At 43.8% G+C, this 24,295-nt stretch overlaps 1 protein-coding gene across 6 annotated transcripts in view; it reads right to left on the bottom strand.

Moving 5' to 3' along the window:
* Nucleotides 1–4,048: 4,048 nt before the first annotated feature.
* The window catches only part of LOC143209054 (lachesin), a 417,332-nt gene continuing 397,085 nt past the window's right edge, over nt 4,049–24,295 (bottom strand). For all 6 annotated transcript variants that reach the window (XM_076424212.1, XM_076424218.1, XM_076424213.1 and 3 more), the window contains one exon: nt 4,049–23,129. In XM_076424212.1, coding sequence (XP_076280327.1) covers nt 23,020–23,129 — 110 coding nt within the window. In that variant the 3' untranslated portion in view covers nt 4,049–23,019. The remainder of the gene's footprint in view (nt 23,130–24,295) is intronic.

Here is a 24,295-nt window from a genome sequence, read left to right as displayed (position 1 = left end):
GGGCGCGTTAATTCGCCCGGCATCTGTTAATCTCGCATTGTAAAATAATTCTATACATTGGAATTTATCGGAATCGTACTTACCTCCGGCTGCAAATTCGATGAAAGATGATACGCTCGGCATTAACACTACATTTACTAAAAGATTGACCATTATACATTATTTTATAGAACCAACGTGAATGTGTCTCTCCAAATTTTTAGCCATTCTTTTTATTCTACTCTTAGTGGTTCGATCGAAAGTTTTTTCAGAATAACATGGTTCAAGGAGAGCTTTAAAATTATCGTACCAAAGTGGTCGACCTTTTATTTTCAGAGCGATCGAGGTCGTCTACAGTTTTTCATAGGTAAGCCTACAATTTTTTTATTAACCCATCTTGTACGGGATACTGAGACGAATACGGCAAGTATCATAACAAATACTTTTTTCTGAATCTAAAACGATCAAAAAAGGAATTTCTGAACCTTTCACGCGTGTGTATTATAAAAAGCTTATAAAAAGCTGAAGGTTACCTTGGTCGCTCTGGAATAAAAAGGGGTTGACAAGAAATTTGGTATAATTACTTTAAAGCTTTCCTTGAACCATGTTAGTTTAGCTAAAAAATTTTCTGGTCGAATCACCTTGTATAATACATGTCCAAAGAAATAAATTCGAGGAGGTAAATAACGAGGAAGAGTGAAGAGGTGTTGCGTTCGTTTCCGTTGTTTTATTCGTACAGTTCTAGATAATTTATCACAATAAGGGAATCATGAAAAATGTACAATAACGCGGACAGAAAACACATCTCCGTGAAACCGAAAAGAAAGGACCAGCCGTCTGTAACGATCCCTCGCTGTGGACTCTGTTATTCTGTAATTGACAATTGTCCTCCCCGCGATTAGACGGGACGACACGGCCCACACCCGATATTTCCTTTCTTTACAACTTCGAGAACACAACGCTATACTTACATAGTAGACTGTAGCAACATTTAGAGTAACACTACGCAGCGAGTTTACGATGCACATTAAAAGCGATATTTTTTTCCGGTATCCCGTTCTCGTCTCGCGTCTCTTCGGAGTCTCTGCAAGTTTCGTTCTCTTCATTGCACATTTCGTCCGGATAGATTCACGCGACGCGTCGCAGGACGTTCCGTTCGAAGTCGCGCGATTTCGCATCGACGAGCCTTCTAGTTTCTAGTTCCAGAATGTCAATGAACTCTAGAATCTGTACACGAGTCGAGAAATTTAGCGGATAAGAGCAATTTGTTGCGCCGAGAGAATTCTGTAAAAATAATTCGAGCCTGGGTTTCGGTTCTATTTTAGTTCCTCGTGGTGATAATTTTGATATGAGAAAGTTCGCGGAGTGATCGACGGAACATCGCTGCCACGCGTCGCATCGAGCAGGAGGATGATGGATGAAGCGAGGAGGCTGGAGGAGGAGGAGAAGAAGAAGACGTTCGTTAGGCTGCTTGCTTTCTCTCGCACTGCATCTCGCGCTTGACGGCCATTATGTAATTACGTATGGCGCGGTTCATCTAAGCAGGTTACACCTTCGTTTATGTATATTTATTTACAGGAACACAGTGAACGTTGCCGGCCGCAAAATCGATCCCCATCCACCGTGGCGTTTCCCGTTCTGCTCGGTCCCGTTCGCTCGCAACAACAATAATTAACAACAACGATTCCCCCGCCTTGTTGGAGGATCGATTTCGCGGCAAGCAGCTGGCGGGATTGCCTACGAGATACGAGACTTACGATGACAGAATTAATTATTGATATCCTCTTACGACTAGAGTTTCGCACGATCTCGATGCTGTCCTCGATCTTCGCTACGATCGACTGTTACGAGTGCGCGAGCCGAAAACGATGAAAGACGTCCGAGAGTCCTCGGAGACTCGGAGTGTGGACATCTACCGAGCATCGGGGACATCCGATGTGTATGACAATTTCTGGCCAGTTTTGAATCATCAGAAATCGGAATCAGAAAGAGTAGAGCGTTTCTTTCTTGGTGGAGATTAGGCTTGTCCGAGTAGGGCTTTCACAGAGTACCCTCGCTTACGCGGAGCGCTACATAACAAAGACTATAAATCTATCTTTCAATTATCTAATCGTAGGTTATGCGAAAGTATAGGACCATCTCTCAACGAATTGCAATGACAAAAATTACACGTGTTCACATAGGGCTTCCTCGGGCGACCACTCCCGATTATATCATACTTATTCGAAGGTCCACAAAAATTAAATCTTCAATTCTCTGCCGTTTAGTCAATTGTAGGACAAGCTTCGAAGAAATCAAGACAATATTTATATTGTAAATAATTCAAATCTAAGTAGGGCTTTCGCCAAGAAGTGGCCTTCCTCGCAGTAGTTACACTCAGAGATTACATATCAAGTCTCGAATTATTTAATCTCAAATTGAGCGAATCTGTAGGACAATATTCCAACGAAAACTGCACGTGTTCACGTAGGGCTTCCTCGGGCGTCCACTCCCGATTATATCATACTTATTCGAAGGTTCACAAAAATTAAATCTTCAATTCTCTACCGTTTAGTCAATTGTAGGACAAGCTTCGAAGAAATCAAGACAATATTTATATTGTAAATAATTCAAATCTAAGTAGGGCTTTCGCCAAGAAGTGGCCTTCCTCGCAGTACTTACAATCAGGGATTACATATCAAGTCTCGAATTATTTAATCTCAAATTGAGCGAATCTGTAGGACAATATTTCAACGAATTGCAACAACGAAAACTGCACGTGTTTACGTAGGGCTTCCTCGGGCAACCACTCTTAGTTGAGAAATGTAACCAGTGCCTCTACTTTCTACAGTCTCCGTTGCTCGGTAGATGCACATTGCATAGTCTCACGATCATTCCAGGATCCACGGATCCTCGGATCTTCTCGCAAGATGCACGAAGTTGGCCTGGTCAGGCAGCTTGCTTCGAGCCTCATGCTCACAGCGATTAATCTAACAATTTGTCGTTGAATCGTTCGCTATTCTATCGCGTTCCGATTTGTCGAGGATCCCTGATCCTCGACATTGTTTTGTGTTCGTTGCCGCAGGGAACGGGAGCGATCACGCACACGCCTGTCTACACGCGCGTGCGCGCGTAGGTCTCGCTTATTTGGCACTTCTTATGTGATCGACTATTTACACGACAAACGATCGTCGAACTCGCCCATTCCTCTTATTTATAATGTTTATACAATGAGCCCGGAAACTGAAATTTATACACTGAGCTATGTACAGTTCTCCCTCGAGCTGGCGAAGAACCGGAAGCGTTTCCGCTCGCTGGTCGAGACACTCGCTCACTCGCTCGCTTGCACGCTTGTTTGCTCGCGTCGAGGGACTTCCGGTCGATTAACACTAAAATTTATATAAACCTCCGTTCGCCTCCGTTGAGCACCGAAAGTGTTACTTACCTCATGCAATCCTTATGCAAACGGTCGATACGATAATTATAACGATACATTAACGTATAAGCAATAATACTTTCAACTTGTTTCGCGAGTCGCTCTGTTCTCTGTGTTCTTTCTTTCTTTCTCTCTTTCGTCTTTTCTCGGTGGACCAACTCGCGTTCGCGACTCGCCAGCGATCATTCCTTTGTCTGGAATGTCTCGGCCGTGTACCATCACGCTATAGGAGCCGCATTCCCTGTGTCATCGTCGAATCATCTTACCTGGGACACGTTACAGCGATCACTTCCGGTCACGTGCAACTTCGACGCTTCACGTCGTCGGTGAACTTCGTTGTTCGTTGACATTTGGAATTGTTTAGGTTCGTTTCCTGCACTGGACGAGCGAGGCTTGTCCTTTCTTTATTTATAATTGTAATTTCATCCCTGTCGCGCGCAGAGGGACAAAGCGTTCTTGTTGGAGAATGCTTAAGAATGGTGGAATGAATATGGCAGTATAATGAGGCAACGGGAAAGGACAACACGTACAAATTAACCTCTGGCCTCATAGACACCAACATTTAATTTTACGAAAGCAACGTTGCTTCTTCTACCTGGGGTCTTCACGCGTTTATTTCTGAACGGATCTCTGAGCGAGTCTAGTTTGTCCACATGAGCAAAGTCGTCGTATAATTACTCGATTCGTGACAATTGAGTTAAACGAATTCTCTCACTGATCACTTCAACAACTTCGAAATAATACATATATTTTGGAATCATGTTAATCTTCCTATACCTGCACCGACCTATTTTTGTCATGAGTGCATAAAATTCGTAGTGGAAAAGCAGAACGATTAATGGGTGTACAAGAAGTGCCTTCAGAAGTATGCTTAAAAAGATTGATAAATAAAGTTATGGAGTCTACTGTCCGAGGGTTAATAGGAAGCTATGCTCTTTTCTTATTTTATTGTGGTTACAAGACGCGTTTTCCTCGAATGATTTTTATAAAGTGACCAAAGAAAATAGGATCTTGCGTAAAGATCCTCAGTCCAGTGACACGGCAGGGGATTAATTACCGACGAAGCGAGAAGAAATGGACGCTGAAGGCAACGTGGCACACGATAAGAGCTGTTAAATCCAGCCTGCACGCGATTTGCCGCGGATAAAAGGGACCGAATCGATGAGCGATTGGGATCCAGAGAAATCACGCGGAATGATTTCGGCGATGCGGTGGGGAGGAAGTCTCCCTAAATAGGGTTGAGATTTCGGGCGCGATCGGGAGAGCACGTTTCCCAGAATTGATAAAATGCGCGTTCAAGCCAGGATCCTCGGAACTTTACTGCGAAACGTGAACGACGTTAAGGGATCTCGAGGCCTTAACGACCGACCGATCGCTCTCTCGCGTTCTCTCCGGGTCGAGACGTCTACGTATACCGTCGGACGAAAGTTCAGAAGTCTCGAAACATCGGAGTCGGTCGACGAGGATCCGGAAGAGCTTCCTTGGGGATCAGCGAAGGCTGATACGGCCGTGAAATAAATTCGCGAAAGTTCGCGGGGAGAAGTTCGGAAACTGATTCGCGTCGATGAGGTTCCCGGGAATCGATCATTCGACGGTTGCATCGCGAATCGGCCGACCTCGATCCGACAGGAAGACGAAGCGGCGATCTTTTCCGCTTAAATCAAACTCGCCGATTAGCCGATAGCCGGGATGCTGCAATCCAACGGCGAAATACGCGAGCCTGGATCGACGCACCTACTTTCTTCCGTGCGATACAGACGTTGACTAATGCGAATCGCTCGCCGGACCCTCGCGACGGTAAACAGAGATGCCACGGTTTGTCTGCGAACCGTCTGCAATTTGCAGGGAAATTTTTCATCGAATAAAACGTAATGATTTTTCGAAACTGCTGAGGGAATTCTTGTTTTTGAAATGAAAACTTCTTTAGGCGCACCGCCTACACAATTGCTGAACGGTGAATAAGTCTGATCCGTCACGCTCCGAGGTGAAACGCTGTTCGGGTAAACTCGGGAGAGCCAGCGAGAAACTGACAGGTATGCAATTGCCATAGAAGCTTTCATTTGCCCAGTGTTTTAATCAAGTACAGTGTTCCCGCGATTGATGTGACTTTTTTATCCCCACTACTAGGGGGTTCCCCCTTGGGCAGTCGATCGTGCTACAAAGAAATGAAGGTATTGGGGTGTTTAAATTGGGGTTTTATGATACTCGATGTGTCATTCTCAGGTATGGAATAGCATTAGTAAAATACAATAATTTGCCGCTTAGCACCGTTGTCTACTCAGGATCGTCGCTTACACTTGGAAAAGTTATCCAAGAAATCTATGTTCGGCACACACACGTAAAAAAACGTAGTACCATTTCGTTTCCTGAGACTCGATACCCCGAGGTTCTCACAACAATCGCGGGAACACTGGGAACAATTGCGGAATACAAAATTTCTGCATCCGTGAGAACCAGGGAATAAATGCAAGTGCATTTCCGCCGTTAATAGGACAATGATCTTTATTCCCATTGTTCTTATAAATTTGGAATGTTTAAAATTTGGAATTTGTCCACAGTTTTTTTCACCCGGTTTCGCGTCTGATGATTCCTAATTGACTCCACCTGTAAGAACGTCGATTCTAAACAATCTCGCGACGTTGCTTGATTACTGCTTGCCTATCAGTCTAGCAGAACAATTTGCTTAAGCGAAGTGCAAGAGTCTCCTGTAATTTCGTGTCTGAATTATTTCCGACTAATTCTCGGTACTGTGGCCTCTCCAATTCTAAACAATCTCCTGATATTACAGGATTATATCCTCCATGTTTATCAAGTATAAGTCATCATCTCAAGTTGAAGTAGGTAGCTGCGATGCCGTAAGAATGCCGAACAGTACTGTGCCCCGGCAATTGTCCATTAATTCTACTTACAGGAGTTCCACCAACTCTAAACAATCTCATCATGTTCCCGGATCACTCCTTCCTTATCAAACTATTCTCAAGTAGAAACTGGCTTTATAAGAGTCGTCCGTGGCTTTGTGTCTGACGATTGCCAAGTAATTCTACTGGTTGGGTCCTTGCCAATTCTGACCAATCTCTTGATGTTCATGGATCGTTTCTTTCCTATCACTTTGCTGGAGGAATTTCCTCCGGTAGAAACAAACTTTGTAAGCATCGTCGGAGGCTTTCTGTCTGACGATTGTCGACCAATTCTACTTACAGGACTCTCGCGATTCCTTGACAATTTCCTGATGTTTGTGAATCAATCCTTTCTAAACTTGTATCGTTACTCAATCATTTCTCTCTAGCTTTTTGTCACTTTCTCAGATGGAAACAGGTTTCGTAAGTTGCAAGAGCCTCGTGAATTCTAAACAATCTTTTGATATTTCCGTCCGTTTCTTTCCTCTGAAACCTTGTTGAAGACAAAACAGGATGTGTCGGAGCGTACTGCGTCTTCGTGTCTGACGAATGTCAACCAATGCCACTTACACGTTCCGAACAACCTCTCAAACTTCCCTCAGCATTCTATTTCTATAACTAGGTTACCGTTCCCCGTAGAAACACGAGGCAGTACACGCAGCCGTCAATTTCTCCGCTTCGAGAGGCTGAATCGCGATTCGTACGAGAAACCGCAGCGTGTTGGAAGATTATCGGTGGCAGGAAGGCGTATAAAATCCGCCGTAAACCGGGGGTCGAAGCGTAATCGCGCGGGGTTAGGGGGACAAGGTGTCGGTGTCGGTGTAATTCTTAACCATCCGATATTTAATATCACCGACAGGGCCGTATTGTGTCCGGGCGAGAGCCGTTGATTTATCGCGTTGTTCCCCGATAGTTGTACGGGAAAAGCCAGTTTTGTCGCAGCAATCTGGCAATTATGAGGCGGCGTGGGAGCCAGGCGGTCCCGGGAAAGTGTCGGCCCGCGTGCTTGCGACCTCGCCCCGTCGTAACTCAGGACAATAGGTGCGCCGCCGCGGACGCCCAACGCCAGAGGTGGTAAATCGGAGGTCGGACAATGTTTGGGCCGGTTACGCGGTGCTACCGCCGCGATAACCGGCAATACTTTTACGTCCGTCACCCTATTATGAATGGGCCGTGTTAAACGAGGCGGGAAAAGCTCGCAAGTACATCGCAAAGTGATGATACAGACTGTGTATAACAGGATCTCTCCACCCACGGACCTCTCTCCACGGTTTTCCTCTCAGCCTCCCCCTCACTCGTTCTCTTTCTCCCTCCATTTCGCTCCGTTCTTCTCTCTCGCTCTCTTTTCCTCCCAGTTTCCAGAAGCCGACCGCGACATGCACGCTTTTATGAGGCTCGATGCATTTGCTCTCGCCGCCACACACCCCTCCCCGCAACCCTATACCGATAAAGATCGCCCACTGTCCCCCGGCTAGCTTGTTTCGAGGCGTGCCACGGATTTAAATATCCTGGAATTGCGGGGACCCGCGTTCCCCATCGGAAACTCCTCCGGAATCCCGCGGAACCCCGGGATTTAATACCACCCTCCTCCCCCTATTCGGCGGACATCGATCGAAATTGTTGTTGGCCTCTGTGATCGACGCGGGATTATTTGCATGCATATTAAAAAGAACGCTGCTGTTTCGGTATTTCAGGTATCGCATACAGGGTCGCCGGAACCAACCAGAATCGAGGATTACAAGTCAATATTTATGGGGAAATAATGTATGTTGATCGAATCAATAATTAATTATCCTCGTGTGTTTAATGTTTTATTTACGGTGACTCGCGGTACGGATCCGCAATTGATTTCACACGATTTCTAAGTACGGTACTCGATTGACGCACGATCGCTGGTTGAAACGGGCCGGATGGATTTCAAAGATATTTGCCAGTCCACATTGTTTCTCCGTCTGAACGCCACGAGAACGTTGCCCAGCTGTCCCGGCTCGATTTATTACAAATGAACGTAATGTAAATATTCGACGAAACCACACTTCTATACTGTATTAATCTCGTGGCAGCTTCGGTGACGCGGAATCGTTCCGTTTTGAATAACCGGATAAAACTCTGTGTGGACTCTCTACTTCAATTAGAATTCAATTCTTCCTTCAAATTTGCTTTGTAAACAATGTTGCTATTTAAAATGGCATTTTTAATTGTTTCAAGAAGTTTACGATTCATAGCCATGAATTCTTGATCATTGTTGTAGAAATATAAAGTAATATTGATTGTGTACTAGAAGACCATCGCTCCTGGCAACACGGTATAGTAATATTTTTGGTATCATTATTTAAACAAGTATTCCTCTATATTTTTTCAGAATCCACTCTAATTTACATTTGATACATATTGTGAAACGACTGATTCCGCACTGTGTCGCGAAACGTACTCCATTAAAAAAGCACCCCAGATTAATTAATAAAAACGTACATGGAAAATTGGCTAGTGGAAAATTTCTCTCAAAAGTCAAAATGATTGAATTCATTTTCTTATTTATGGAGAATTTTTATGTAATGAATTAAAATTTTGAATCTTCTCATGTCTATCGTCATGAAAGTAAAAAAAACTTCAAAAATACTTACGCAGCCGAAGTTTTTTCCGTACATTTTACACTGGAAACATGCAAGGGATTGTGATTACACCCTGCAAGGGTTAACGTTAGAATATATGCACGCAGAGTGAAGATTAAAACGTGCTGTTACGAGCGAAACATAATTTACTAATTTAAACTTCAGAAGAAAAACGGATGAATTATAATGCGGGTCCCTTGGATGCAAGTATTCTCCAGGGGCGTGCGAGGATTAAGAGTCGGCCGATTCGTTTGGTCGAATTGATAAGACACGGTTCCGGATATCGCACGGCGAGTCAGTATATAGAGCTGGATAGAAGACTGTTGCTTCGGAACTATTTATTGCCGGTGTGCTCTCGAGTCAAAGAAACGTAGTAGAGGAGAGAGAATCCGTCGAACCGGAAGGAGGTCAGGCTCTCGAGTGTGGGAAACGGACTTTGGCCGCGGGCAACGGAAGAAATCAAAGGCGGAAGCAACAGATTGGACAGTAGTTTCGCGGCCTGGCCTCGGACGCGTTAAACCGGACGAGAAAAGCTCGCGGACCGTGGCTCGAGGATTATGTACAATGGGATCCGGTTTTCTGACCATTTCGTCGGCCCGTCTGCCCCTAATCTAGCCATTTCGGATGCTCGTAGCGACAAGCCGCTTGTCCGGTTTCTCCCTGCTGCCTTTCCTCTTCTACAGGAGAGCATTATTATGCTGATTCGAATGCGGCCTCGCGAAAATCACTATCATGCAAATAGGCCTCTGAACGGTCTCGCTATTTAAATTGATCCCTTTGTTCCGCGCTCGACAGTTTTCGCAATGCGCGAAAGCTGTTTTCGGCGATGGTACAACTGTTGGACCATCTAATTCCAATGTTACTGTGCCGGTGAAAATTTTATCTTTCTCAATACGCTTACCATGTGTGAACTCGAGGACAGACAGTGAACTTGCCATTTAATAGACTGCCAGAAAATACCGTTTTCAGACTTTTCCAGAGTCCTTGAAAAGGCCGAATAGTCTTTTGCCATAGTCTTAACACGTTTTCAGATTCTTTAAACTTCTGTCTTAAAAAAAAAAATATATAAAAAGAACTTTTTAAAAAGCACACTTATATTAAAATGCCCCAGAAACGAGAAAATTCACGCTTTTATTTTTAGTCACTAATGTCATGATTTTATTTAAATTTATATTAAATTTTTGGGAGAACCAGGAAAAAAATTATTTTCTCCTTCTCAGTGCATTTTAATGTAAGCGTGGTTTTTGAGAAGTTTTTTTTTATATATCTTTTTATTTTCTACTTTTTAGTCTTTTTTAAATGGAACGCAAGATATAGTAATACTGGTATGAAATGGTAAGATATAGAAAAGCAAGATATGGAAATACGCGAGATAGAATGAGGGGATGACTCCGAGAGGCGCCGTCTCTTGATGGAGTCCGAAATTGTACGAAATTGTACGAAATGGAACTGAATGAACGGAAGACCATACTGAGCTCGTTCGGTGCGAAGCGGGTCAGCGGAGTGGGACCGCGTAGTGGAGTAGGGAGCGCTGGCGCGCGGAGTGGGGATCGCTGAACCCGATGACGTACTTACTACCGAGTGTCGCGCGACGAGGTGTGACGGTTAATATTAAACTTTTTTATCTCCTGCGCGCACAGTTTTTAAAAAAATTGTTTTTTAATATTACATTGTCATCCAGTTCTGAGCTATGTTTAAAGTTTCAAGTCTCTAGCTGATCGGGAAGTGGTTTAAAATTCGATTACAAGATTTGACTTATAGAACAACGACACGGCAAGCTAATATAAGCGTGGTAATAAATTGATGGAACGTTATGAATAGTTCAGTCGATCTTCAGATATACGTACGTTATGATAGATGTTGTAATAGAAACACATAATTGCTTAAAAGGTTGTAGTAATTTCCTCAAAATGACGTGAAAATGATCCGGTGCGAATGTGTTTTGTTACTTAGTTGTATAAAGTGTAGAGCTATAGTGACTTTTTCGCTTGTGCGTTCAGTCAGGTTACGATGACTTTCTTGTCTCTATTTTTCAAACTTTCGCTTTCGTCGCAACGTCAACCTGCCTCGCTTTATCCACACACCAGCCCCAAAACGGTTTCCTATTTGTTATCCAGAAAGTCCTCTCTCCGCTCCAGTTGATTTTCATGAATTATTGCCGATGGAACGACGAGCTTTGGGAATTTTAATACGTCCTCCTGGCCGGGTAATGCGCGTTATTATTTTTGCGATTCCGATTTATCCGGGCCGTCCGATTTTAACGAGTTAATCAAGCTTCGTAAAATATGCAGAATTCCGGTCCCCTTTATTAATATTTGATATTTACCGGGGTTGAGCCCTCGACGGTTCTGCTCGATTTTTAACGTTCCAGAGCTCGCGATAAATCGGGGAATCCTGCAACAGTTCCGAACAGGTTCTTCTAAATACTGTATAGAGGGTGGGAGCTGTTCTTTGCGTTCGCCGATCAAAGATAGGGCCCTTCGGTTAGTTCGCGGAGTAACAGGAAGTTTATTATCTTCCTCTCTTCCCGAAGACTTTCTTCCGCCTTTGAGAATACTCGGTATCGCGGCGGAGCAACGGCCAAACACTTGAAACTTTCGAACGCCCCCGGAGAGAAAATAAATTTCGCGGGAGGCGCGGGCGGCAGGAAGTTCGCCCGCGAATTTTCACTTTTGTCTCCTAACTCGGACGGCGAACGAGCCACGGGAATATTTTTTTACGGGAGCTCCCCTTCCTTTTACGTCGCTAATTTTGAACCCACCCGCCCGCTCGGAAAGTTACGGGGCTACGCAGCCATTTTATGATCGCGGTGATCTCGTTCGAAAAAATCGAACGATCCGCGGCGGCAGTTGAGCGAACTGGTCCCAACGATCGCCCGTTTATTTCGCCGGTATTACCTGCGCCCTTCGACCAAGGCGAATTGCTAAATTGTATCGTTCCGCGACTTGGAATCGGTCGCTTCTTCCGCGAATTTCAGTAATATCCCTCGCTCTCTAGCCCACGGAAGCAATTGCGAGCACATCAGCGGCTCTTCTAACGAGTACTCTGCATGAATGTTTAAAAGAATTTCTCGTTAAAGCAGTCTAAAAGTAGTTCCGAATAAATTTATTCGATATTAAAAGAGTAACGAAACTATATACCCGACGAGAATAAAAAAGTTCTAATTATTGTAGCTGCGAATAGAATATTCTGGAAGAGAATCAGGCATTTTCCCTGTTGTTATAATTAGTAGGTTCAGTGCACAGAAGACCACGGTTCTCTCTATTTCTATTACATTGAACTAGTTAAAATAAATTGGAACGGGAAACAAATTTCCATTTAGCTCCTATTTCTTGCACACTGTTTTTATCTCTCCATGAAAATACGTTGTCCAGTTGTAATCAAAGAGTGAATGCCATTCAATTATCGATCTATTGTTTTTTGCCTATCCGAACATGCAACTGTGGGAAAAGGCGAAACGAGTATAATAATTATAACCGCGGGATCGATGTCTGACCATAGGCGGAGCAGTTCTACTGACCGTGACTCGGGTCGTTGGAAATAAATATTTGACCGGAGCGTGGAGTAGCGTCCTTAGCATTCCCCGGTTGCGAAATAATAAACGTTTCAATTTACACAGTAGAGGAATGATTTGAAAATAAATTCGAGCGTCCATCGGGCATCCGGAGCGTAGAGGGAATCGCGAAATTTCCTGCGATACAATTTACCAACGACAATTCGACGGGGAGCGCGGCGCGCCTGGTAAAAAAAAAGGACGGCGCAGGCCGGCGTTTAATTTCCCCGGAACGTAATAAAGAGAGGAAAATTAAATGGAACACCGGGGCGTTACACGCGAGGAATTCCGTCGGGCCAGGAATTTCAATCTTGTCTTTTTTGACGCGACCCACTGTCTCGAAAACCAGGATTCACGAGCGGCCATTAGTCACGGCCCGGCTGTTGTTCGAGCCGTCAACCAGTTCTCGGCTTATTAATCGCGGCGCGTGACTTTTCGAGTACTCCGACACTCAAAAATTCCCCCGCTCGGGAACTCCGAAATTTGCAAGCTCCGAAACTCCATAATTTCAAAATTAGCAAGCTTCAAAACTCAATAAGTCCGAAACTCGAAAGCTCTGGAACTTGAATGACCCAAAACTCCATAACTCCGAAATTTGAAAGCTACAAAACTCCATAATTTCTGAATTTGCAAGCTCCAAGACTCAATAACTCCGTAACTTTATAACTCTGAAATTTGCAAGGTCCAAAACATTATAACTCTGAAATTTGCAAGCTCCGAAACTCCACAACCCCGAAATTCGCAAGCTCCACGACTCGATAACTCCGAAATTCGGAAGTACCGAAACTTTAATGCTCCGAAACTCGCAAGCCCCAGGAAGTCCATAACTCTGAAATTTGAAAGCTCCGAAACTTGAATGCTCCGAAACTCGCGAGCTCCGGAACTTAAATTCTCCACAACTACATATTTCCGAAATTTGCAAACTCCAGAACTCCATAACGCCGAAATTCGCAAGCTCCGAAGCTCGATAACACCGACTTCAGCAATTCCAAAACTGAAAAATTTATTCAGGCAACACACCATGCTGTAGACAGGATGTTTTCGTTTGCAGTGGATGTCCTGAACATTTTTGAAGAAGCTCCAAGCGCTGCAAGAGTAACGGGAGGTTTAATAAAGCCGCTGGTAATTGGAAATTAAGCGGTGCCCACGAAAATTGATCCTCGAGGCCCGAGGATCGAGACATGATCTACCTGATCTCGGATCCGGGTTAAGTTCGAAGTGGAGACTCAATATTAACTACTTAAGGAGCAATTTACATAACCCTGATTCTTTGGTCTGTCGAGCTGCTCGGCGTCTTTAAACTCTAGCCTAGATCTAGAGGGTCTCCCGCTTAGGACAGTCTGCCACTCTTCTAGCCTCGACTTCGTGAACTTTGCAGTTTTAGACAGCCATTACTCTCCGCAATCTTGATCGAGCCGAGCGATTAGGCAGACACGATTGCACGAAGCAGTACAGAGGAGATTCTCCGGTTCGATGGGAGATTGAGAAAGGTGAGTTGGTTATCTAATCGGTGATCCTGCCGATCAACTATTCTGTGAACTATTCAACTATTCTGTCTAAATCGAACAAAATCGGGAATCAATTTCTAGAAAAGATTCCTATTTATTGAAAATGTCGTAGGAAATTCTAGTTTAGTTATCTTCGAATTGTCGTAAAAATTGAAACAAGTAAAGTATTTAAAAATTCCTAGCATCCGAACGAGGACATACATAATTATGTCCGAAATTCGTTTAAAAGTAAATTGGCATCCAGGTTAAACTGGCCAAGTTATTTGGAAGAGGTAGGAGGGGTTACGCGATTCGTGGAGCGACGATCTCTTCGTAGAAACGGGACGCGAATCGATCGGATCGAGTATCGTCGCCGGTGTTCAAACACGATCGATCGATCCAATCGGTGGTGGCCGCGAATTAGGACGTTCAGTTTTGGACATTTATCCGGGCGCGAGGTCACCGGCCAGAAATTCCGGGCGTCCGCATTCAGATTCGGACCACGGAACAGCGTTCGCGGGCGAAATATCTCACGCCAATATAATTGTACGCGTTTCAGGAGGGTATCATTCCGTAATCTATGTAGTCCTGGTCGGACGGGGGATTATGTTAAGCGATGCGTGAGCGGCCACAGTCCACGGCAAGCCGAGCGTAACAGAGATACTGCTCGGTGACGTCGTTACACGCCACGGCTGTGTTCCTGCGTGCACGCGCCGATAGAATACACTATACACGGTTCTCTATTTAGATGGCCAGCCCGGATAGAGGCTTCTATCGCCTAGGCTTCCGCTGCTGTGCCGCTCCGCACCGCGCCGTTGCCATCGAGGGATTATTTTATTCACAGTGCGTTATTCTATTTCACCGGGGAACAATGGAAATTAATACGATCTATGCCGCCTCTCTGCTCTACCATTGTCTCCGTCTCGCTGCTCGCGGCCCATACTCGCCACAAAACCCACGAAAACCGCCACACGCTCTACGCATTTCTCGAAAACCACCAGTCACACGCGCTTACGGATGCGTTTACACTCTGTTTACGTATGTTCCCAGTTTCCTGCAACCCTCGGACGCCGGAACACTCTTATAAGCAGGGACCCTAACTGTTATAACCGAAAATAAAAAAAGTCATGGAATAACAAGTGTTTCATCGACTAAAATCGTATTGGTTACAAATAAGGATTATAAGTAATCGAAATATTTTTCTCTTGTTGATAAATGTTACCGTTGAGAGAAATTCATTTCGATCACTTATAATGAGAGAAATCACAATGAGAGAAATTTATTTCGATCGCTCATAACAGTCATCGATGAGAGAAGTTCATTTCGATCGCTGATAACAGTTATCGATGAAGGAAATTTGTAATAGTTATTATTAAATAGTACAACTTCCGAATGGTAGACAATTTCATAAATGTTTTATGCACAAAATTAATTGCTACAATCAAAATTTAATGTGACAAACATGAGTTTTTCCAAATTTTCTCCTCTGACAAATTACACCGCAAATCATTTTCAGTGATTTTTTAAGTCGGAACAGATGTGCTGATTTCATCATTCACACCCACTTTATGCATTTATGACAGAAATCATCTTCTCGACTTACTAAAATTGTTTAAAGAGACAATGAATTTTCATTTAACTCGCGTGTTTCTGGCAGTGACTTAGACAATTTTCGTTTTGCATTAAGACGTCTAACATGAGTGACGCCAGATTATAATATATAAAACTTGCTTTGCCAGACATATTACCTGCTTTTTAAATTCTAAAAAAAAAATATTAAAATTAACAAGAAATAATGCACCGAGAACTCGCACATTAATAATGTTAATTAGATTCCACGAGTCGAAAACTTTTCTTCTATTTCGTCGACGTTTTCGAACAACGCCACCACGTCGGTCGTTCCAGTCTTAATTTGCAGGAAAATATTTACTTTCCAGAGAAGCAAGTTTAACAAATTCGAAATTAACAGTCTTCCCCACTGTTCAGCGATGAACATTTTTTCGATAATTAAACTTCAACAAACCGAATTTTATTAGACTGTCGTGCTGAAGTGTGTTATGGTAAGCAATTACCATTCTATTCAGATTTTTACTGAAATGTTCGTTATTCGCATACTCTCGTCTCTGCACAAATGTAAAGCGATCGTCACGGCGGCGTGGAGGATTCGATCGACCGGGGTTTTTGCTCGATAAAGCAATTGAAGTACGAGGACGAGTGAAATCAGCGAGGGTGGTTCGGCGGGAAGCTGTTTTATAATAAGCATGTAAATAGAGACTGTTTCTTGATTAAATTGTTGGAAGTTCCGGTCATTATGCCGGTCGGAAACCGCACCGAGAATTATAATGTAGCCTGTTCGCTCTATTTCGTGGGCCGAATCCGAATGAGTTTGTCGTTCGTCTGCGTGAAACTGGAAATTCCGACGCGGCGCGACGACGATTCCCGCCGAAAGATAAATCCAAAACCGACGCTCTAATTCGCGATTTAATTTAAATGCTAATTCCGAAAATAGAAATCCTGCGAAATTCCCCGGACGTATCTCCGGCGTCGTGTCGCGATCGTCCGATCGTCCGATTGTCCCCGGAAGAGAGCTCTCGGCCTTTCGTTTTTCCCGCGATCTTTTTTCTCCGGGAAAAAACTCCTCGGTGGAAATCTTGGAGCGTTCGACCGTCGGTGGCCTTCGAAGACAGGCTGCTCGCTCGGTTTCACCGCTAAACAGCAACTTTTCAATCTCGGCTGAGCGGGGCCGGCAGCCAACTTTCCAGCCGCGAGACTTTCCGACCGAGTGATACTTTATCGAAACCCTGTTCGCGCACGATCGAAACTTTTCATACTGGCTTCTCTGAGCCGGTCACGCGACCAGCCAGCCGAGTTCCCGCCGAATCGGACCCAGAAATGGTTTCCTCAGGCAGGGATTACACCCTCCGCTCGACCAACACTGATTCCGCAAGCTGCGCTACCCTCCGGAACTATCTCGCCGTTGCTTGCCTCTCCGAAATTATTTCACTCTTCCATTAACACGTTATTGCATCACCAATGTTTATGAATTTTCTCTGCAGAACCATCGAACCGCTTCCATTAGGATTCTGCACACGTATTTATTGATCTTTAACATATACGTGTGGTTTCTTTCAAGTAGAAATAATCGAAACTGCACGAGTTATACATCTTTGTATAGAGTATGTTTTGGGAGTCACGATTCCGATCTTTCTGCTAACGTGAAACAGGAACATGACGCTGCTTATTAATCACTGTGAATGTAATTATGGTCCGAACCACGGTGCGTTATACAGGTGTGCCGACTTCTCTCAGAAAACTGTGACAGATGGGTAGTAATTCTGTGGCCGCCGCCAGACGGCGCATGGGTCGTAGGTACCGTACGTGTGCGAATCAGATTGTGTGTATTCGAGCGCATTCGCATGCGCATTCGCACACGTACGGTACCTACAGACCATGCGCCGTCTGCCGGCGGCCACAGAATTACTACCCATCTATCACAAAACGTCAGAGATGCTAAGCCGGCACACCTGTATAATGCACCGTGGTCCGAACCAAAAGTAATTGAAAATCTTAATTATTTACGACATGGTGACATTTTTAAGTGGAAGTTTACTCTTTAAGAACGAATATTGACGCGTGTCGAAGGCTCAACCCCAATAATACACCCCCCGCGTGGAACGACGAAATCACGTCGTGAAATTTCTTTCCGTGCGATCATAAACAAACACTTAGAAGTAAAAATACACGGTTCCATAAAAAAAAACTCATAGTCTTGAAATCTGCCACGCAAACGACCTTGGAACGAACCTCCAATCCCTGCAGTACACGGTCCGCATGAAACAACGTAGAATCGCCTTCAGTAATCTCTTTCGGGCGACCGTAAAGGAACATCTCGTGACAGGAATTCCGTTCCGCGAACTATGTTTGATAATCGTAATTTAAACTCAAAGTACGAATGTGTCGATGACAGGGAACGAGTCTCGGGACGGGAGTACCAGCGGCCGATGTCTCCGTTTATCGATCATAAAAGCGAAGATATGAGGCGGAGTGGCGTAAACTTTAATAGTTCGGGCCGGGGTTTTAATTTTTACGAGGTCGTAGGAATTCATGAGAACGGATCGATGTTCGTTCTGGCCTGGCGCATACCGGGATCGGTCCTCCGGTTCTTCCTGCCGCGTGAGACTGTTGTAATTTGATCCATGTGACGCGTGCTGTTTAATTATCAGGGGCTCGGCGTAATTGAATCGCAGTTACACCGTCGTTTATTAATACAAGCGCCGGTTTTCTAGCTTCGAATTTTCAGCCGCGATCAGCCTGCTGTTGCGTTTGAAGTCTCTCTGGCTTCTTTCGGTAATTAATTCGGGCTCGCGATGCGTTTTAATTTCACCGGACTCCGGCGCTTTGTTTCTCGCCGAGCGTCGCCGTTGCCGAACGCGCAACACTCGATATCGCGGGATGCAATTACGCGGCCCGGGTACCGATTACACAACGATCGGTAATGGAAAGTTTCGTAATTACAGGGAACAGGATGATTAATACGTTCACGCTGCAAATCATAGTAATTTCGGTCTTTGAACGGGTACACGCGCGAGCCCGCCCGGCGTCATCGACCGCTCCATCGGACGCCTTTATCGGCTCGAGAATTAAACACCATGTCCCGTTCCGGTTTCCCATAGAGCTCTCCTGCCGCCCACTTCTTTCACCTCCTCCTTCCATTAACGCGACCGAAACTGCCTGCACCGTAAATCGTTCCAGCATGCTCGTGATTCGTCGGAAACCTTGCGGAAAACGCGCACAAACGACGCGCTTCGCGAACATTACGTTTCTCTATGACCGTCCGATCGAGGGGCAACAAATTCATTGAATTTTACACCTCCGAAAGATTAGAATTTTATCGTTACAAGATACTATAGAACCAAGCCAACATTTATTTCTTGCTTTAACAATTTTCATAAACTCGGAAATTCGACAATGAAGACATTCAGGTTTCCAATCGAATATAATGCGAACAAAATTGAAGGCCTTTTTTTGATGAAAATTTTTATTTTTACGATGAAAATGCTTGAAAGCTATCGTGCGCTCTCACGTACGTACGTTCTGGAAACGTTAGATTCCCTTAATCGTTCGGTGTTTGTAGCGCGTCAATATCGGCGCGAAGGATCGCAGCAGGATGAGCTTTTGAAAAACGAGAATGAAATTTCCTTCCGTCCCTCTCCCTTCCTCCGGACAGCTCTTGGTCCAGGGGTTTCGATAATTGAACTTTCCGTGGCTCTTCGAGCGTCCTTCAAAAAATACCTGCGGATATCCACGTCCGCGGCTCGTGGCACCCTCATGATACCGCGAGGACGCGAGACCGTGCGAGCACCATTTTTCACGTGCCGAAGCATTAATCAAATCCCCCTGGCCCCTAGTCTCCAAAGCTCCTGCCCCCCAGCTCCCAGCTCACTCCCGGGAGAGTTGTCTACTTGAATGCTACTTCCTGCTCGCTTGAAAAGTCGCTGCCATGAGCTTCCATTCAAGGAAGCCTCCTGTCTACGCAGCTCACGCGCGTGGCCTCTCTGGACGATACTTTATTCGCATAGATCCTCGCTCCTCTTCTTTCTGGAATTATTCCGCTTCTGGTCTGTCGCGAAAGTACCTTCAAAGTTCATTTTTTCAGTTTTTTCAGCAACGATGCTCCACGATTTTATTAGCGGGGAGCGTAGGGCTTTGGCGAACTGGCAAGGTACGCTTAGAAAGCCCTACGTTAATCCTCAAACCGCTGAACTTTTATTCGTTAACGGTGCTCCAGAATTTTGTAATGACAAAGTAGGGCTTTCGCGAAATGGCACGGCACATTTGGAGAGCCCTAGGTTGCATTTATGACAGCTCAGTTTGTATTTGTTAAAGATGTTACAGAATTTTTTGATGATTGAAGTAGGGCTCTCGTGAGCTGCCACTCTTATCCAGAGCATTCTATGTTGGAAGCCTTAGGTTTCATCTTCCAATTGCTTGGTTTTCAATCAGGTGACAATGCTCCACAATTTATTGATCGAGGAAGTAGGGCTTTCGCGAAACGGCAACGCATACTTGAAGAGCCCTAGGATGTATTTATGACAACTCAGTTTTTATTCTTTAACGATGCTCCAGAATTTTTTGATGATTGAAGTAGTGCCTCGTCTGCTGTCACTCTTATCTATATTCTTTAACGATGCTCCAGAATCTTTTGGTGATTGAAGTGGGGCTCTCGTGAGCTGCCACTTTTATCTAGACCATTTTACATTGGCAGTTCTAGGTCTCATCTTCCAAATGCTTGGTTTTAAACCAGGTGATAATGCTCCACAATTTATTGATCCAGGAAGTAGGGCGAAATTGGAAGCCGTAGGTTTAAACATCCAACTGGTCCCATCTTTCAACTAAAATTTTTAGCAGAGCACGATGGTGAATAAAATTTTAGTGAGATCTGACCCAATAGGGCTTTTGCAGGCGCTCATAGGTGAACTTGTGTAAATAATCAAGGCAGAAATCCCAATAGACATTCGGCAAAGTGCGATGACATTGTATTTCACGACTCTAAGGAGTGTCCACTAATTTTCTATTTTTCAAAAAACCGTCGATACTCGAATGCATACTGCGGTTCTTTTTAAGTTCGCGAAGAAGCAAAGAGCCGAAGCCACGGAAGAGTAGGGGCAGTGAGAGCAAGGCTTGTGGAGGAAGTTTGGTTAGCTGACATTTCCGATAGTGCTTCGTTCATAGGTAACCCCGCCACGCAACTATGGTTTCTCATGGCTTACAATATACTACAGTTCCGAAGTTTGCGCATCCTTCGATCTGTGTGAGCGCCTCTCACGGGCTGAGTCAGGATATTTTGAATATAGGATCTCACAAGGTAGGTAGTTTACGACTTCCTTTAACAAGTGATTAAGAGATCGAACTTACGTTACGGGTGAACGGGTTATAAAAGTATCAAAAAGAGTGGGCTCGGGAGTGACCAACACACCTTATGGATTGCTTAATCTTACGTAGCGAGTGCTTTTCTTTAACGAGATTTCCACTTCGTAAGGGAAAATCATCTTTAATTAATGTTATCACTTTGCACCGGTCAACAACTCGGAAGAGACATTCGAGGGGATACGATTGCTGGCAGTTATGGTACTTACAAAGGGGTCTGTAATTTTTGTTCCATCAAATCCTTATCGATAAAATTGCATAGCAAATCCCATTATAACAGAGCACACTCGTCTTTCAATTTACGTGGATTATCCGTCCCACGCGGTTCTTTTTGCGAGGAGGAGGAAAAGAGTCTACCAGTATGAAAAGACACTGAAGAAATACAGGATAAAATTGAAACTGTTTATAAGAAATTCATGTAAACCGGAAGACTATTTGTCGCGTAAATCGAGGGATGAGTGTGATTATTTTTTCAAGTAAACGAACGCGTTCAAGTTGCCGGTGGACGATCCGAGAAAGATCTCCGAGTGCAAAGAGTTACTATATACGTGATCCTCGACTTCTTTTCAACCTAGTGATTTGACGCATTCGAAATGCAAAATGACGAGAGATATTTCTGACCGGAAGTGTTTGTCAAAGTTGCACGCGACTATAGTGACTGTTAGTCGCATCTTCCACAGAAAGGAAGGTTCGACCAACGCATAGTCATTGCACAGTAGTCATTGTTTGTTTGAAAGCTAATCGCGTTTAGCCGCGACAATCGCGTCGAAACATCACGCGGTAATATAACCGTCGGTGAGGGTGAGGGAGCGTGGCGTTCATACATCATTACTTCCCACAAATAATTCACCAAGATAATTCGCCTCACAATAAATATCTGATGCTAATTAAGCCCGTAATCCAACGACAGCCGATCCGTAATTCAATTACCCTAATTAATGTTCGATTGCGATTAACAATCCAATTAAAGGTACGCTCCGGCTAGCCTCGGCAAATTATTTCGTCTGCTACAGTGAAACGCGACCGCGGTCAACTGTCAATCTCCAAATGTCATACGGAAGTCGCACAGATCAATCTACTTTTCGACGTTCGATCACCTGGACCGCATAATCCCCTGGATCTAGAACAATTACAAAATCCCCTAGCACGCCCGAGCTTTATGCTAACTTGAATTTTTCTCGAAGTTAAATGAAATCGAAGACAAAGCAACAGAGCGTAGAATACTATCGCGTCTTTTGATGCGATTTCATTCGATGATTTTGCCAATGGTTTTGTTAGTCAGGAGTGCATAAAGTTTCACTGCACTGGTCAACATACATTTACCCTTTTCTGAAAGAACATTTAAACCGAATACTATATCATTTTAAATGTATAGGAATATTTTCAAGATTTCAATGCAGTTTAATTGTTAGTTAATTTAATTTTTACATATATTATGTCTCAATACTCTTCAATTCTGTTACAACTCTTTCAAATGCATACAATCTGCAGTCTGTTAACCCATTGTGTCATGTTGAAGTATCTTCAGCGCAGTTTGAATAAACTAATCAAGTTCCAATAAACATCTGTTTAAACTAATAAACATCTTTGTGCTAGGCATTTAGCCGTACATCTTCAACTTCGTGATTAATTCATCATTAGACAGCGGATGTTTATGCAAAGTAGAAAGTTTTTACCCGATTTGCAACAAACTGGAGTGAAATAGAAATTCATTTTCTTTCTCAATAGGTTTAATAGGTTGAAAATAATATAACAGTATTTTAAAATCCTTCTAATACTTTCATCGTTTTAAATTACACCTACTCAGTTTTGTCATGGATGCATAAAATCCGCTGTCTGTTCATCGTGTAACGCGAATGGGTTAATTACAAAGAAAATTGTCCAATTTGTTTCTAAGAACGTCATCCCTGCAGAGATCAACGTTGACCAGTGTTACCCGTCCTAGAGGCTCATCATTTATCGAATGCATCTCCTAATCATTGTCCCGAAGAAAACATCCCCCAAAAGATTTCGCGCGATGTGACTCGGCATTTCGAGGATGCACCGGTGTCCGGTGCATCGTCCGTTCGAATGCGGCTCCTAGGGCACGATGGAATGTCATGGAAAACGAACACGGGCCTCGACTTCCATGATCTTGCTCACCGTTGGCCTAATTGGCCGTCTGGGCCACGTACGGGGGCACGTAAGGCCCCGTGAGGATGTACTGCATCGCCACCACCATCAGCTGCGGGGCACTCCACCTGATGATGTACGCGCTCCCTGCAACAGAAATGCATTTTCCGCGTTACTCTCGGATAGCTCGTCTGCATCTGCAACGCCTAAGTGCTGCGCTACTCGACGGTAAAAAGACGCAAGCCATGGTTTCTTTTCTTTCTAGCATCTCGGTACTTCTGTCAGCGTTTTAAGTGCTTTCGGAAAATTCTGTGCTAACAATAAGCCTACCGTGCACAAGACATATGTATAAAGTGAAACGCTTTGTAGAAGTGAGAGGATTTAATTAAATCTTCACCGTGTTGTATTTCGAAGAAGATAAGAGACCAGTTTTAATTTTTCTATGGGTCATTTCACGCGAAATCGAACACTTTTTAGAGTACTGTTCCGGATTTTTAGATTACGAATATATTCAAGAAATACAGCAAAATTTATAACCAAAGTCATCGGTGATTTAAATTATCTGGAAAACTACGAAATAAGTAACAAATAAATGATTTTAAATTTTGTTTTGAGACACTAAAATTTATACAATTAGTAGTAGGTAGGTAGGAATAATTTTTTAATAAATTTTAGTGAAAATTTGATCTCGTAGATACTCTTATGTTTTCACTATAAGCTCCTAAAAACTCAATTTTATCGGTTTGTTAGTTCTAGTCTTATGATTTAATGAAAAAAGGGTGACACTTTTTTTTACTTGTCTGTAAAATCAACAATTTTTAAGATATCGAAAAATCCTTTGAGATTCGTTTATAGGTCACCAAAGACTACAACATATTCAAATTCGATAAAAATCCGTAACAGTACTCCAAAAAGTGTCCGATTTCGCATAAAATGACCTCCATATGTTTCTTATAATATAAAATGAAATTAAAAGATGTTGTGCACATGTTTTCTCACATTCAATGCAACACAAGTGACAGTAGCGTGACACATTGAACTGTAGCAATAATTGCTGCAACGTAAATCGCGACTCGCATCGAAAGGTTCAACAATTACATTTCTCTTGGCATTCTCAACGTGGTCGTTTTCTCCACTGTCAAATGCACAAGTAGCTTTGGAGTTGATGCGGGGCTCCGGAGGCTTCGAATATTGAATTACTTTTTGAAAGGGCCGGAAACGAGGGGATTACGGTTTCCCGGATCATCGGGCAAGTCGGTCGTCATTGGCTTACCGGTAAATCCGCGCGCATTGATGACGGAACGATTCGCGTT

Source organism: Lasioglossum baleicum, chromosome 5 (genome assembly GCF_051020765.1).
Source record: "Lasioglossum baleicum chromosome 5, iyLasBale1, whole genome shotgun sequence".
Taxonomy (NCBI): domain Eukaryota; kingdom Metazoa; phylum Arthropoda; class Insecta; order Hymenoptera; family Halictidae; genus Lasioglossum; species Lasioglossum baleicum.
This window is presented reverse-complemented; position numbering and strand designations above follow the sequence as displayed.